The sequence below is a fragment of the Biomphalaria glabrata genome, chromosome 15, assembly GCF_947242115.1.
Source record: "Biomphalaria glabrata chromosome 15, xgBioGlab47.1, whole genome shotgun sequence".
NCBI classification, from domain to species: Eukaryota; Metazoa; Mollusca; class Gastropoda; family Planorbidae; genus Biomphalaria; species Biomphalaria glabrata.
In genome coordinates this window covers 5,239,931-5,256,992 of record NC_074725.1, presented here as the reverse complement: position 1 = coordinate 5,256,992, position 17,062 = coordinate 5,239,931, and the positions used below count along the sequence as shown (strand labels likewise).

At 36.2% G+C, this 17,062-nt stretch overlaps 1 protein-coding gene across 2 annotated transcripts in view; it reads right to left on the bottom strand.

Annotated features, from left to right (window-relative positions):
* Window positions 1-1,745: 1,745 nt before the first annotated feature.
* Window positions 1,746-17,062, bottom strand: part of LOC106066699 (uncharacterized) — a 30,022-nt gene continuing 14,705 nt past the window's right edge. For both annotated transcript variants that reach the window (XM_056012286.1, XM_056012287.1), the window contains exons 13-20: window positions 16,215-16,327; window positions 14,831-14,875; window positions 14,620-14,696; window positions 12,541-12,733; window positions 11,627-11,859; window positions 10,772-10,888; window positions 9,572-9,861; window positions 1,746-6,401 (exon numbers count right to left, since the gene is read on the bottom strand). In XM_056012286.1, the coding sequence (XP_055868261.1) occupies window positions 6,016-6,401; window positions 9,572-9,861; window positions 10,772-10,888; window positions 11,627-11,859; window positions 12,541-12,733; window positions 14,620-14,696; window positions 14,831-14,875; window positions 16,215-16,327 (1,454 nt within the window). In that variant the 3' untranslated portion in view covers window positions 1,746-6,015. The remainder of the gene's footprint in view (window positions 6,402-9,571; window positions 9,862-10,771; window positions 10,889-11,626; window positions 11,860-12,540; window positions 12,734-14,619; window positions 14,697-14,830; window positions 14,876-16,214; window positions 16,328-17,062) is intronic.

Below are 17,062 nucleotides of genomic sequence, written 5' to 3'. Positions count from 1 at the left end.
CTATAGGAATTTGTTGTTCTATGAATAGTCCTTCAAACATTAACAATTTAAATAATTTTCTATTAAGTATCATTGTAAAAGTCTTCGCAAAGAGCAGTGGTGTATTTCTTGATCTTTCACGTGTGGCTCAAATATTGGGTCAGCGGAACTGCTTTCACTAACATGAGAAGGGGCAAAGGCGAGTAACTGGCGCCTAAAATAGTAAGCTTCGAGCAGGATGGACTCATTAGCCTTGGCTTGCTACCCACCTAGCAGAAGGAAAACTAAATTCAAAACTCTTCTGCATTGCAACCCATACAAGGGAAAGGTTTCGTGGGACAGTTTGCAGCACAAAGCACTACATCTTGTCAGAGCCTGTGACACCGCTGATCCCAAACCGTGTATTTACAGTATCTATGTCGTCTGAAAAGAATTACACAAGACCCTTTAAATTTATAACTCATGCCATCGATATGCCATTGAACTGTATTGTCGCTTACAGAAATAATAGTCTTTTAATAATATCAGATATAGATTTGCGTAAAACAGTTTTAAAAACTACAACGGCTGGTTAAATCATTGTTTTATCAATAGTGTTTTCGGTATTTTGGTATAAGTAGAGATATTGTAAGACGCTTACAAACCATCAACTTCTCTATATGATGAGGAAGAGAGATTTTGTGGGTCTATTCTGAACTTTATCTTTGTGTTCGAAAGTTTTTCAAATCTTTATCTATTTTATCAGGGTGGTATCGCCTAAAATTATCCTGCAGCTTAATCGATTTCATATTGTCATTATAATGCACTTAAGTAACCGCTTGTTTGAAAAGGAAGGAATGAATCCCAATTTTAAATAATCAACCTGTTGAGTCTACATTTCTTTTTGTTAAATATTAGTTATATGTAGACAAAAATTAAGCTATTTAAATAAGTGTTGAAATTAAATGCAACAATTTTTTGCTTAAATAGAAGGCTAAATATTTAAAGAATTAACTAAGGTACACATCATGAATTAGTTTATGAAAGAATTACATTAATGGGATGTGAAAATAAAGCCATAACCTGCCTAAATAAAATCCATTATCATAGACCCCCAATTTATTTTTTTTTCACTTTTGTAGACCCCTTGGAAGTCTTCGTAGACCACTTTGGGAATCACTGGTTTAACATTTGATACAAAGCTTATATCAACTCGGAGACGGGGTGGCTGACCGGTAAAGCGCTTGGCTTCCGAACCGGGGACCGGGGTTTGAATTCTCGTGAAGACTGGGATTTTCAATTTCTGGATCTTCGGGCGCCACTGAGTCCACCCAGCTCTAATGGCTACCTGACATTAGTTAGGGAAAAGTAAAGGCGGTTGGTCGTTGTGATGGCCACATGACACCCTTGTTAACCGTAGGCCACAGAAACAGATGACCTTTACATCATCTGCCCTATAGACCACAAGGTCTGAAAGCGGAACTTTACTTTACTTATATTAACTCATTCTGTCTATCTTGATCCGACAATGGGTTATGGAGAAATAACGAGAGCAAACAGACAGACATTAGCTCTGTAACAAGACTGCACACTTGTAAGACAAAAAGTAAGACTCATTCATTGGCCTCCTTCAGTCGTAGAACGACTATGGTTCATCTCGCACACTTCCTCTTGTGGCTGTGGAGCCCTATTTTGGAGAGACACTCCCGTCCACAAAGTAAGTAAGACTACATTATATATATAATGCTGTACATGATAAGAAAGCAAATTAAAACGTAAGGCTGGTATAAGACAACAGAAAGTTTTAATTGTTTCAATCTACTTTTGTAAGCACTTCTGACACCATCCTCAGAGACATCGTTGCACGCACAATCTCAACTGCACCAACTCCATGCCTTTAGCAAATTAAAAAAGTTTTTTTGTGGACAAAATATTCTCTAAGACATTCAGTGGCATGTACAAGTCTTTCAACGACACATTAGGCAATGAATGAATGACACACAGTAGGACGAGTATTGAAGGACAATAGAGAAAACAACATCAAACAATAGATTTTCAAAATTTCAATATGGAAACAATAATTCTCATTGAGATGGCCTGAGCTGACACCAGAATGTGCTTACCATGTTGGCTGGAAAATAAGAATATTGGGTGGGAACTGCTGCGTTTTGGAACAAGTGATGAGAATAGATAAAAAGGGTGGGGGGCAGGCTATATATATGGAATATAAAGATATAAATAAACAAAATCTGCCATCCTATTGCCCCAGGCTTGGACACCCCCACTCCTCCTTTTTTTCTACCACCAACTGTGGTAAGGATATAAAGCACTCAAAGGGAAACTACTGCTCCTTGAGAACTACTCGCTACAAGTTAGTATTATAAGACCCTGAGTTATGCGGGTTAATCTCCCCCTCAAACTCTTTCAACAAGGGGAAAAAATGGTTGTCTTGAACACTATTGCTAGCAGATTGTCACACTCCAGATACTTACATGTCAGTGTTAACAGCCAAACTAGAAGCTCTCAATGGACAGCTACATGGTTTATACCTCTACTGGCTTGCTATCTAGCCATACCCCACACTACAACAGTGTACAGGTTGATGTATTGAAGTGAGCATCTACACTCAACATTGATGAAGTCTCCCAACAAGGGCGAGAAATGTCAACTAGAAATGTAAACAAAATGGGGGGGGGGGGCAAAGGTAATTAATTATATGATAGTATCTACATCTGATTGTTCCAAATTTGTTCCCCTGCACTGCCACAAAATCTATCATTTCCAAGACGCTCATGATCTACTAGTATACTATGTCATACTGACAAAAATGTGGATAGGCTATGTGGTGCCAACTCTCTATCAATTGTCTGTGATCACCCTATTCTAATCTAAAGACTGAGTCATGAGGAACTTTTTAAAAACTCTAAAAGTGCATGAAATAAGATTCTAATTCAAACCTCCTCCATTTTATTTTCCCTAACACAACCTGATGATATAAATAGACATTCATGTACAGAATAGTGAGCCAATTTGGCATAGACCTAGAGATCTATGTACAAAAAATATTTCTGTCATAATGAGAACAATTATGTTCCATTCTATGAAAGAATTAAGTTCACATGTTATGAAAAAAATGTTAGCTTCATAAATATTAAACAGAACAAGGAGGGTCATGCAATGCACTGAAGATATAGTAATTCATTTATCATGGAAAAATTAGCCAAATTTATTTTTTTTTACCTTCAGTAATTTTGATTTTTTTTAAAATCTGAAAGTGTCTATATTATGTTTTTCTAAGTTTTTTTTCCTTCACCTACTGCTGGATAACTCTGACAGATATTCAAATCAAGGTTCTTATGTTGAGTTTGCACTGACAACCTTTTTGAACTGTTCAACATCTCCACAGCCATGATACAAACATTAAAACAAAACTCTATAAGCTCACAAGTATTTTTGACCCTTCAACACAAAAATAAAGCAAACAAAAAAAAAAATCATTAGACAACAGACTGAAATGTTGTACACATTTATACAACCTGTATGCTGTAAAACAGTTGAAATTCGCTACATAACAGCCCTTGGTAGAAAAATGTATACAAATAGTTATATCTTACAGTACATCAGCTGACAGTACAAATAGTCATTGTTGACTCTGGATGTGATCAATGAAGGTCTGCTCACTAATCAAAAAGGTTCACAGCTTAAATTATTTGCTACTGCTTAGCTGTAAGATGTGAACTAAATCAGCTGTTAAAAAAAAAAAGCATTTTCTCTTCACAACCTAAAGTCCAATATTTAATCAAGACACATTGACACACAAAATGTTTTAAAAATAGTTTGAAAGTGATATGAGTTGTTGTGATCCCCCCGCCCAGCCCTCACCCACTTGGCTCTGACTAAAACAATATTTTAATCTCTTTATTCTGATGATTTCTCCCAACATCAAACTGAGACCCGTGTGAATGCTTTAACTCACAGGACTGCTCAAAGCACAACATGTGCTATAACGTAGACTAGATAAACTTCTCTTTTTGTAAGGACATTACACATAATTATGACAGAAGTGTTTTTGTTTGCCTATGAAACTGTACTGACAGCACAAACGTTTCCACCTCTTTTGTAAATGTCTCAATGCCGTGGAACAATATCATAGAGCAAATTATTTTAACAGTATCAGAAATACAAAGAAAGGGTGGTAAAAAAAAACAAAAAACTAGCTAGACAATGTAAAAGAATGGACCGGCCTTTCTCTTGATATCCAGTGCATCTGTCCAGGAAAAGTGGAGGACTTTGGTTTCAGGAACTGTCACATCACCCCTACGACAAATGCCAAGGGACAGATGATGAATACAAAAATTATTAATTTGAAATGTACATTCTCGGCTGACTTGGTTGTGTCCCACAAAATGGCTTATAGGAGCGAACATGACTTGCAGCCAACACAATGCTGGGACATGCATCACAAGATTTCCTTTTCCTAGCTAGAGGCAAGATGTGCCCTGTTTATTAAGGTGATGCCCTGATTACCCTAACAGTGCCCTAGTAATAAATGAGGAATTATTCCAAGTCAACAATTATCACCACATATATTAATGCACTTTTAGGAGATCCTGTAAGGGCAGCAACCCAAACGAAAAAAAAAAAAAAAAAAAAAAAGACACAAAAATAAAAGCTAAAAAAACATTAAGTGACAAATGGAATTTTATAGTCAATGCTAGTTTTTGTGGCACTGGGAGACACACGTGGGCATCTCATTTGAAAGGAAGATGGTCTGGTGATGTCTCAAATGAAACAAATTTTACCCAAGAGTTCTTGTGTGGATGAAATGGAAAGATGAAAAATGTCTGCGTCCTTAATAAAAAAAACATTCATCGAAATTGAAAAAAAACAACAACACTATTACTATAAGTGATGACAAAATGTAACAAAACATCTAAAACCAAAATCTATAAAAATAAAGAAAATGAAAAGAAAAAAAAAAAGATTACTATTACATATTCATTAGCATGTTTCATTAATTTAGCCTGAAAATAACAAAGCACATAGATGAAATATAGCGACTTTAAAAAGATTAAATCCTTTGAAATGAAATATAAAGTTAAAGTTGGTTCTCCTGTAAATCTCATTGCCTAGACATATATGATAGATTTTCTTTCAACTGCTCTGCATTTTTAAAACAATAGTCAGCTCTCAAAGTCATGTGGATGGAGAGAAAAAAAACAACAACAAGAAAAAATATACTCATTAAATCAAAAACAAAGATTAGAATCTTTCAATGTTAAAGTACAAAGACAACTACCATTTAACAAAGGTCATCTGCCTACACTAATATAGTAATTGTGAGCTCCTCAACAAAGTAGTTGCTTATTGCTGGTCTACTTGCCAAACTAAAATTTTCCCTGAAAATATATTTACTACTTATAAAACTAAACTTAAAATCTGCAGGCTTACATCAGGATTAACAGTGTTCAGCTCCTGTAAACCTTTTCAGGAAATCATTTTGAAAAATATACCAAAAGAATATGTCAGAGACAAAGAAAAATATATATATATATATACATTGAAACATAATCCCTGACATTTGTTATAAATTTTAAACACAGACTACAAAGCTGCATGACTCAACAAAACTACATACATATATCCCTTTCAAATTGAATCAAGTCAATCACACTTTAGTTATAAAACAGCTGTAGCAGTTTGTCAAATCAATGTTCAATGCCAAATTAGCTGTAGCACATGAGCATGTCCAAAACAAATTCAATGTGACACTCTATGAGCTCTCACCGAATCCAAATTTAGCCTGAAGTTAGCAACACACACACGCAAGAAAAATTCACTGGAAATAAAAGTTATCTTTAGTCTGATTAAATAACAGTTGATATGAATCTAGTAGAGATCTGGTCTACAGCGATAGATTGCACTGTTGAGTTTTGGTGGCCAAAGACTAGCTTCGTGGAGCAGGGCAAGCACATTGATGTGCCAATGAGTAAATAGTGTTCATTTTAAGAAATATCTATATTCTTGTTCCTTTCAAACACTGTCTGAATCCACTATTTAAGAATAGAAGTCTAATGTACTGTCTGGTTCTGCTACCAATGTTATGCTACTATTACCCACATCTTTGTCAATTTTTACAACTGCTACAGCATCACTCCCATCAGCCTCACTCTGGCCTTCTGTAGGGAACGAGGACCCAAAGTGAACCGTTAAAGACTCGTCCTCCCCTGGGCCAAACTGGCGCTCACCATCGTAATCATCATACACTTGCTTGCCTCCCTTAGGCTCTGAGGACGATGGGGGCTGGAACAGCACAAGGGCCATGCTGTTGTTGCTGCAGCCATTGTTTCGACTGCTGTGAGATGTCCCAGGGGCCATATTTTCTGCAGCATCCTCCTCCAATAAGGGGATATTTTCTGGTGGTGTGAAAACAACATCCGTACCTAGAGGAATTATACAAATAAGAGTAATTAGAATCAATTTCAAGATGAAATTGCAAATTGTGAAAACTGAGATTTAATATCTATTTTATAATTTATAAGTTAAAAGTAAAATGAAAATGAGATACTGGAAGTAAAAAATATTTTTCTGAACTCTTTTCAAACTTAAACATTAAAATAAGATTTTCTGATAGTGACAATCTCTGCCTTTGTGTCATTTTACGTCTCAAGAGACGATCTTTTCCCTTTGCAACTTCTTATGTGACTAAAGAAGCCAATCCTTGATACGCAGCTGCAGTCACAGGTTGGGTATATGTAATGTAATGTACAGAAATATCCTTGAGTTAGTTACATGCTTGTGACAAGTCAAAAACTCGCTGTCAGAGTCACTCAAATTTATCACAGCATTAATTATTAATTTTCATTATTTATTTATTTTATTTTAATTATTTCCCCATCCTACCCCTAAATTCTCCACCCGCCCCACCTTTTCCTCTATACCAGGCTAGACTTAGTCCACCACCTTGGAGAAAACTAGGCCAGTCCTTTCATTTATCTGCCCTTGATCGGGGAAAGATAATCACACTATCTCCTTTGTCTTATCCGCCGGATGTCTGACTGACGGTCGCGGTTGACACCACCTTGGTTTGAATGCAAGCTAATCCTTCCCCCCCCCCTTCTCTCACGTCTCTCTTTGATCTAAGAGATTACCCTGGTCAACACACCGCGTGATATTCCAAGGTGCGGCTCCCACCTCGAGTCAAATCCACCCACGTGTAAGACAAATCTTAGCCTAGGGCATTTCCTGTGTCCGCCCGCACTTTCCAGGCTTATATAAAGTAAACCAAATCAAGTCAGACCCTTTTTCATTTCTCATTCGAGCTGAGCTATCGAGTCTGGACTATCTCATTTATTCTCTCTCCTAGAGGAATACCTGGTGGTAAGCCGAACTTAATCACAAGTTCCATCTTAATTACTTCTGTGTATATTTCCATTGGATTTTATCATGTGTATTTTGCCTAGTTCATTTATATTTAATTAGTGCATTGTGTATTTCTCACTGGCGTAAGTAGAAAACATAAACATGTGCTATGTATCTATTTTAGTATTGCATTAATCTATTAATGCTACGTTGCTCAATTGATCATTGATGCAACCATGTATATATTTGTACACTTTATTTTATTTCCTGTATCTCGGTTGACAGCCTTGATATTTCTACTATCGCACTAATACTGCGCTTAGAAAGGAGATATGAGTTATCTCCCCTGTATTGAATTATCTCCCCTTTACTCATTTTACTCTAATGAGAGTTGCGCCGCTTGAAGGGACACCCTCTCCATTCAAGCACGCTTCATTGTTCTCGACCCACGGTCATATGTAAACAAACCATCTGGATCGCTGACACCGCCCAATCCAACTCCCCCCCCCCTTTTCTTTCTCTATCCACCTGTGTTGTTCATTTGAGATTATTATTTCCCCTTCTATGTACATTTTTTATATTATTATTTCCCCTTTTATGTACATTTTGATATTGCTACTATCATCCATCTATTTTCCAAATCCCATTTGTCATCACCTCCCCCTTGTGCTCTAAAGCAATTTTACCAATCTGACGAATGCACCTCAGTCGAGGGCATCGATAAGATGTATGAGAGACATGTCCTAACTTGTCTTTATTTATCCGCAGCCTCCCTCAGGTGTCTGTCTATTGCCTAGTTATTGGATCAACGATCTATTTACCTGCAGTTGTGCTTAGTGCTATTCAGCGCTGCACTTGCCTATTTATTTATTGGATCAACGATCTATTTACCTGCATTTGTGCTTAGTGCTATTCAGCACTACACTTTCCTACTGAGATCTGCCTATTTGCTGTTGCTGTTCAGTGTCTACACGACACTACTCAACTCTACTACTTGGCGCTATCGGCATTGCCCGCCTATTCGACAGCCCACCTGTCATCTTATTAGGTGCGACGTCCCTATGGACTCAGGTCTGTGCGAGACGTCATAGCTACGCCAACCCTCTGCAACTCACTGGACATATCCTGTCAACTACGCTGCCCACGGCAGATCAGCTCTGCCCGCAGTAACCTTGTGCCCACGGTAGCCGGCCACCCGCCCTACTGTGCCCACTACAGATATTAGATTTTGGGGATTGAGACTCCACAAGAACTATATCACCGGCGTCCCTCTATCCGCTAGAGCGCCATCTCCAGCTGCAGAACCTCAAGCCAGGACACAGCCAGCTGCGACATCAACAGGACAACCAGCTAAGTCAGAGGACAAAGTGACATACTCTTATTAGGTGCAAGAGTGATGATTAAACATAGAATATACTAGAGATAGATGCAAACCCTCCCCCTTTTTATTCTTATATGTATATTTATGTAAATAAATATTCTTCATTTTTAACTTTTGTATCTATCTTTCATTGCTTTGTCTCGTTGCGTGTCTGCTCCCGATTCATATGCTGATAAGTGGGGGTGTGATAGCATTAAAAATAATCATCCCCTAGACATTAAACGCGCCAAACACACGTCACATTTCCCCACCTGTCACAATGCTTAACTGGAAAGTGACCACGAACTCACACTCTGGTAAGTGTGTAAGGAGTATCTAAGCTGTGTCTTGAAATCAGTAGCCAAAGAAGGTGCTTAAAGAAGAGACTGGCTTGTGTGAGTAACAAGCATATTTTGACCATAACAAATTGATACCAATTTAGACTCATGAATAGTAATCAAATTAATTGATTAGCAAAAGGAACAGTTATAGACTAGATTTTTAAAAAGATAGGTGATACTAGTCTTATTGAAATAGAGAAGAGAAGATAGATAGAGCTAAGAAATAGTTATAGCTCCATTTGATATTGTAATAAATTTAATATTCAAACTTTCAAAGGAATTATTTTCAAGTAATTTACGTAAATAAAAGTAATTAGGCAGGACTCTCTGCATTCATGATTGGAAATTGTCACGGAAGTTGGGAGTTGGACATTGATTTTTATTAGAACCAAGTCACCTTATTCACAGGCAACAGGAAATGGAAAGGAAAATGTAAACAAATGAGGAGATGGATGTTTGCAGGAGCTTTAAGCTAGGATGTAATTATCTTCAATTCTGAAAGGACACACAAAACTTGTCAAACAAGAACATATAGCTATCAAGTCCTCACCTTGTCTCTGGTAAAACAAGACATAGCCACTGCTGTATTCACTCTCAGATGGAGTCTGCTGACAAACAGAGTCATCATTGTAGTAGTACCACTGGGAAGTCAAGGGGTGCTTAGAGTAGCAAGTGTAGTGCCCCGCGCTGGCACCCCCAAAGTGGCAGACGATGCTGTACAGGTCATAGACCAGACCACCAGAGCTCGGCCCAGACAGGAATCCACGGACGTCCATGCCTTCATGTGGGAACAGAACTTTCGTATCCACCTTGGTGCTGGATAAGTCTTGGTACACAAATCTGAAGAGAAACCAATCAACGTAACAATACTAAAGCCCTAACCACAAATTGTAAGGCTAACTTCCTCATGGATAATAAAGATTATTAGTATTACTATTATCGATATTAAATGACCATATTGATAAGTTTGATAGATATCAGAGTATGACTGATAACAAATTATTTTGATACACATGACAACATTGGGTTACACTGATTCTGAGAAGTAAGAGTGAACCTAAGAATGAGCTGAAATCATTCATACTGCTCCCTGTGGTGAACCATAGAAATTATCATGACTACACTTTTATAACTTCTTGTCAAAGATAAACTAGGTGTGTGTGTGGCTGAGTGGTCAATGGCTTGGCTTCTAAATGAAACGGGGTCTTGAGTTCAAATATCTATGAAGACTGGGATTTTTAGGTCAACCCTGAGTCCACCCCAATCTAAAGGGTACCTGACATTAGTTGGGGGAAGTAAAGGTGGTTGCTCCTTGTGCTGGCCACATGACATTCTTGTCTATAGTCTTCCACAATCCTTTGCAAAGCAGCAATGGTTGATCATTGTGTTTAAACTGTCATTTTCTAATGATTGTGGCTGATTCTGCCATGATGTCAAATGTGTTCAAGCTCTGTATGAGTAAGCACATGTTCTTATATACTACAAACCCTCACAAAGTAATCTCACAAAGATACAAATGACAAACACAATATTATAACTGAATAGAAGATCTATTGCCAACAATAGGATAAATCAAGTCTTGTGCCGATAAGACAGCTATGATATGATTTTCGTAAAGCACAGTTCTAAGCTATTGTATTTTGTTGCTATCTTAACCTAACATTGTTTTGTCACAGTTTAATTTTTTATGTTTCCCGAATGGCGCTGCGTGCATTCCTTTCGCTAGTTTTCTTAGGAAATGAATACAAACCTCTTCAGGTGGATGATGAGGTTGTCTGGATACCTCCAGACTGTCATTGTCTTTTTAGCACATTGGTTCCTCTCACACTGGGGACAGTACCACGGGTTGTGTTCATCTAGAATCTCACTGTTAGCATCAACAATACAAGAATAGACAGAATCAAACATAATCAAATAATAAAGAGTATAAATCATATGTATACAAAGGATGAGTTAGGGGGAGGTTATAGTCAGACAGGGGAGTCACAGCTTCAGTTGCCAAAATAAAAGGAAAATGTTGGATGTATACACAAAACTATTATCACTTTGCTGTTGTGGGACATTAAATCTGCCTAAGTCTTCCACGATGTAATAAAGTAAAAAAAAAAAACTACAACTGAATGAAGTAAAGAACAGATTAATTCAAGGAAATTAAAAAAAAAAAAGTCCTTTTTTAAAGACAGTATTGAAAGATAAAGATAAAAAAAAAAAGGTTTATAGAAAGAGCATTACAAAGTGATGATAAATTAGTCTTCACAATGTGATACAATTCCAACTCTTCATGATATCACAAGGACAACTGTGTATGCTGACATCATAGATCAATGATAAATCTGGTTGTATAAAGTACATTATTTCTTTTTATTTGTGTAAACATTATAGATTCATATAAATATTATCACTTTATATAAGTATTAACAGTAGACAATTTATAGTTTCTTATTTAAAAAAAAAAGGTGTGTGTTGGAAGCTGAGATTTAGAATTTGGACAAAATGCAAAGATGTAGCATATAAGATTGTAAGCTGAAAAAAAACAACAACATGTTTTCAGCTGCCTAACAGAATCTCTAACATGAATTAGTTGGAAGCAGTGATTAAGACTAACCTTTGAGTGAAGGCACCAAAACAGTCCATAATGGTGGTGGGCTCCAGTGACCTGAGACCAGCCATGGAGGAGTCCTCGTGCACATATTGCCACTCGCAGACCTGATCAGGCGACAGGGTGTCACAAATGTGAACTGTCAGGCAGTCAGAGGGCTGCAGTACCACCTCTCCATCTCGAGTGACCTCACAGCCAGAGCAGTGCCTTGAATAAGTGCACCGAGAGCAGGTCAAACCCTAAAGAAAATGAAAGTGAGATTTGAAGGCGTTAACACAGGATCAAACAAATGAAGAGCTGCACACAACAGAGAAATGTGATGAATAAGGGTGAAAACGAGTTTTAAAAATGTACAGAACAATAAATGTTTATTCAAACCATATTTTAAACACAAAATAACAACTCTAAAATCGTTAAGCAGACCTATATCAGAATTGGAATACCGAATCTGACAGTAGAGTAATTCTCCATTAAAACTTTTTATCAAGATGCTTCAAGGGATGCATAATAGTCCAAGAGAGGTAGAAACTAGACAGGCATGTCTCTTCCTAGCTCATGACCTGTACTACCTTTTCTCTAACTTGATGGTGCTTCAGCAACAATGAATATGTAATTAGACTGTTCTAATCATTTCAACTGACACAACAGAGATACTTGTTACAGGCACTTTTGTTTTTGTCAGAATTATCCAGATCTCATACAATGAAATAAATGAGATCACATTCTAAAAAGATTCTATTAAAAATTACCAAATCCTGTTCTATTTATAATTCACCTACCTAGAAAACAAAATACTACAAGAAAACAAGATGGCCAAGGCTATGGGCAATGCAATAGAGGGAATTGTTAATATAAAGAACTAAGGAGAGGGGCACTAAAAAAATGGAAACTTTGAACTAAATCCTGCATCAAATACTGACCTGACCATCAGTCAATTTGATGGAGTAAGTGGACAGCAGCGGACTAACCATACGGTCCACCAGGCTGTAAAGAGAATCTCCTGATATCACGCTGGGCATCTGAAGAATGCTTGGGTGGCCAAAAAGTTGAAGACAGTCTGAGCCCGAGTTGTCTCTGACATTGTGACGATATGCTATGCTCATAGGGAGTGTTCTATGGAAAAACAGAGCACTTTTTTTTTTATTTTCAAAAAATTTGACAAAAGATAAAAACTTATGAAGGAGTTCTATGAAAAATATTTGTTTGTAGTCTTTCTGAATGAAATAGGGAGAACAACCATTGAAATACAAAATAAATTCTATGATGAAATAGTTTGGTAAAAAATAATGGTACCTCCCCCCCCCCCTTTTTCAGTCTATAGGGCAGATGATGTGAAGGTCAACTGTTTCAGTGGCCTATGGTTAACAAGAATGCTATCAGCACATCAACTAACCACTTGTACTTTTCCTCAACTAATGTCAGGTACCTGTTAACCTTCACCGGGAGCTTAACCAGAGCCAATCGCTTTATTAAGCAACCATGGCCCCCAAAAGACAGTACTTTGTTTACAAAATGGATTGAATAGAAAACATACTCCACAACATCAATGGCAATTTCTAAAAATAAACAGTCCACTTACGAAGTAAAAAGTGAAACAGAATGAGAAAAAATGATAGTAGTATAATTTTGGATCAGATAAACAATGTACTACTTCAGTATGAAAGAAGTGCATTAAATGAAATGATCATACAATTTACATATTGAAATAAACCAGGACATTAATTGTAATGAGGGCCAATACTACAGATGTTAAGTCCAACTTTATTAAAATATTAAAAAAAAAATATTTATATGGTTCAAAATCGGAAATCAAGTGATGCAATCATATATATATTCATTTAAAGTAAGTTTGGTGGTGGTAGTTACTTCTGAAAAAATAAAGCAAATTATAATGAAACAAGAAAATATCTTTATCGACTCATTAGTAAAATTTTTGGATGTAAAAAAAAAAATGAAAAGGCAGGCTAAAATGTGTAGCTAAGTTAAACTATTGGTTTTCTATTATATAGCTTAATAAATTTTTGATGTGATGAAGTGTTCATACCCTAAGATAGTTCCCATTAAAAATAGAGATAAATTCTGAAACCAAAACAAAGCCAGGATGCTCTTGTATATTAAGGATTTGTAGCTACAAACATATCAAAACTGGTAATCCTTTATCTCCTTTGGCTATTGGGCTGGGTCATCAAGTTTGACCTGAATATGACTGTCCAATGTAATTCATTGTATGAAGTTAGATGTAGATATGATTGTCCAATGTAAGTCATTGTATGAAGTTAGATGTAGATATGACTGTCCAATGTAAGTCATTGTATGAAGTTAGATGTAGATATGACTGTCCAATGTAAGTCATTGGATGAAGTTAGATGTAGATATGACTGTCCAATGTAAGTCATTGTAGGAAGTTAGATGTAGATATGACTGTCCAATGTAAGTCATTGTATGAAGTTAGATGTAGATATGACTGTCCAATGTAAGTCATTGTATGAAGTTAGATGTAGATATGACTGTCCAATGTAAGTCATTGTATGAAGTTAGATGTACATATGACTGTCCAATGTAAGTCATTGTATGAAGTTAGATGTACATATGACTGTCAAATCAAAGTCCTTAAAGTTGGATTGGAAACTAATCAATTCTTTTCCTATTCAGACATTACAGTTTTCAGCATTTATTATTTCTTGCCAATATTTGTTCAATAATAAATTTTTTAAAGTATGTCCATCAGGGGATTACTTGTTTTATTGAACTGAGCTTGAAAGCATTAAACTCATGGAAAATATATTCAGCGCTGTATTTCTTCTGCGTGCTTAAGTAGTAGCCTAAAGGCACTAATAAAATCATGTAGGTCATGTAACATGGGGAGATAATATTACTCCAAAATAAAGATGTGACAGAAGATGTCAAAATTTTTGCAACATTTAGTGGGTACTCATCACAATTAAGAAATAAGTACCAAATTAAAAAACAGAAAATGAGTCAGTATGAACTAAATGTACCTGATCTTTGGGTTGGTAGCTGTAGCAGTTGCTAAAGGAACAAAGTCTTCAAATGAATTGGCAGGGTGGAGACAGATCTAGAAAGAAAAAGTGTTTTACCAAAATATCATCAATGTAATCCAGTTTGGTTCACACAAAAATTTCCTTATTTCAGTGAAACATGTGCATTATAACAACATTTCAACTAAAGACAGAGTGACCTAATACTCACTGGACAACAGAAGGCTGATACATCAGCTGCATGTTTCACTGACATCTAGAAGAATGAAAAAAAAAAGCATTAAAAAAAATAAAATAAACAACTAATTAGTTGACACAAAAAGAATACTATTATTGAGTGTCATGATGTTGTATTGTCTCCACAATCATCTGACATGATGATTCGGAGATGCCTAAAAGCCTAACCAACACACTACTAGGACACAAGGAAGCAACTCAGCGCTGAATACTGAATAATTTTCTTGAATTTAATAGATCTACCTACAAACTCATTTTTTTTTAGAATTGTTTCCAAAATATAAAATACTTGTACAAGTACCACTTGAGTAGAATACTATAGTTGAAATAAAAACAGTAAAGATACAAGAGAACAGCTAGTAATCCATTTAGGAATAAGCACTCAAATAATCCACATGGAACAGTGCCTGATGACTAGCAACTGGCTGGGAACAATGACCGACTGACCCTTGCAATATCTAGTTTCATGTTTCTGTAGGATTGTATATTGAACTTTCTGGATAATTTACGCTACAAATAGAACATACTATTACCTTCCCATCATTCCATTTTTTTAACCTATTTATGCAAATTAATGTCTCATCCGGAAAAATCTGCATAATTATAACCAATACACTCAATAAGACCTAATAATACTGACAGCTACTGGTCAGCCATTATGTGAGCTGTCAAGGGAGACAATGCACACATGTGACATGAGTACTTCCCCATTCTAACTAGTGCATAGAATTAAAAAAATTGCTAGTGAAGCCATTCAACTTAGAATTGATGCAATAATTTTAGAGATTTCTATAGCTAAATCTAACTCAATATAAAATTATAGCTTTTATATATAGCGCTACTTTCATGCTTATAGCATGCTCAGAGCGCTATGGTCCAATCTCTTTTGTGGACCAGTGGGGGGAGGGGGTATTCTGGAGAAGGTTTTTCGTGCAGCATCTCGACCATGCTTCAATGTAGCTCAGTATATTTGTGTGACCTAATGAATCAAATGTATAAGAAATTAAAAACACACCATTTGATGTTTTACAGTAATGAAGATCAACAAAACCTAAATAACACACGAGGGTTATAACTTTACGCAGAGCGTTGAACAATCATATTGTACTTTGCAATGTTCAGACTGAGCAGCTAAGTAAGGTACAACCCCCTCCCCCCTAACAAACAGAGAGAAATCAAAGAGAACCACAAGCCACATTCTAAATACATCTGTATCCCAACTAGTTGTAGGCATTCTACAGAATGTACACCATGAGACTACAAGTTTGTTAATCCAAGTTTTTTTCATGTCTTATACAAATTTTCCCATAAAAAAATGGAATTTTAAAAATGTGTAACATGCATTCCACAAAGCTCACCTCTAGACATGGCTGACAAAAGACACCATCACAGCTAACATGTGTCAAGAGATCAGTGTCTAAGAGATCCTCTAAACAAATGGCGCAAGGACGCCATCTATCAGTCAATGGACCTGAGGGAAATAGTATGTGTTTATTTCATGAAACTCTGATACTTTAGGAAATACTATTACATATTACAAAAAAAAATCAATTATGTTATAAATTTAGAGTTAAGTAACTCACATTTATTTTCTATTGACATTTTTGTTTGTTAGTGGTCTTTAAGTAAGCATCAAAGTAAGAATATGTTCAGATTAAAAACTGTGCTTTCATATAAAAATGGAATAAAGTTAGGGAGATTTGCAGCAGATCCGCCATACTCTCTCTGCTCTTGCCAGCTGATTCCGAGAGTTGAACAGGATTCAGACAACAGGAGCTGGTTAAGGGAGCAGTGGAGGATAAGTGTCATCAACAAAGATGTCATAATGAGTGGCATTTTTTCATACAGGGATGTCATACTGGTTCAAGGCATAATTAGGAAACTTAAAATGCTAGTTTCTCCAAGTACAATTATTCAATATTATAGAAGGGTATTGAAAGAATTGATCATGTTTAATTAGCAGCCATGATGTAAGTGAAAGAATTGATCATGTTTCATTAGCAGCCATGATGTAAGTGAAAGAATTGATCATGTTTCATTAGCAGCCATGATGTAAGTGAAAGAAACCTTCTTTTTTTTAAACATTGCCTTTTGGGTCTTTCTGGAATAACGTAGCACACAAAAGCAATAATCAATGGCTATTTTTTAGTTCAAAGTTGTTTGAAAAAATTGTTCAGCAGTCCAGAATGACCAAGTGTTTGTTTAA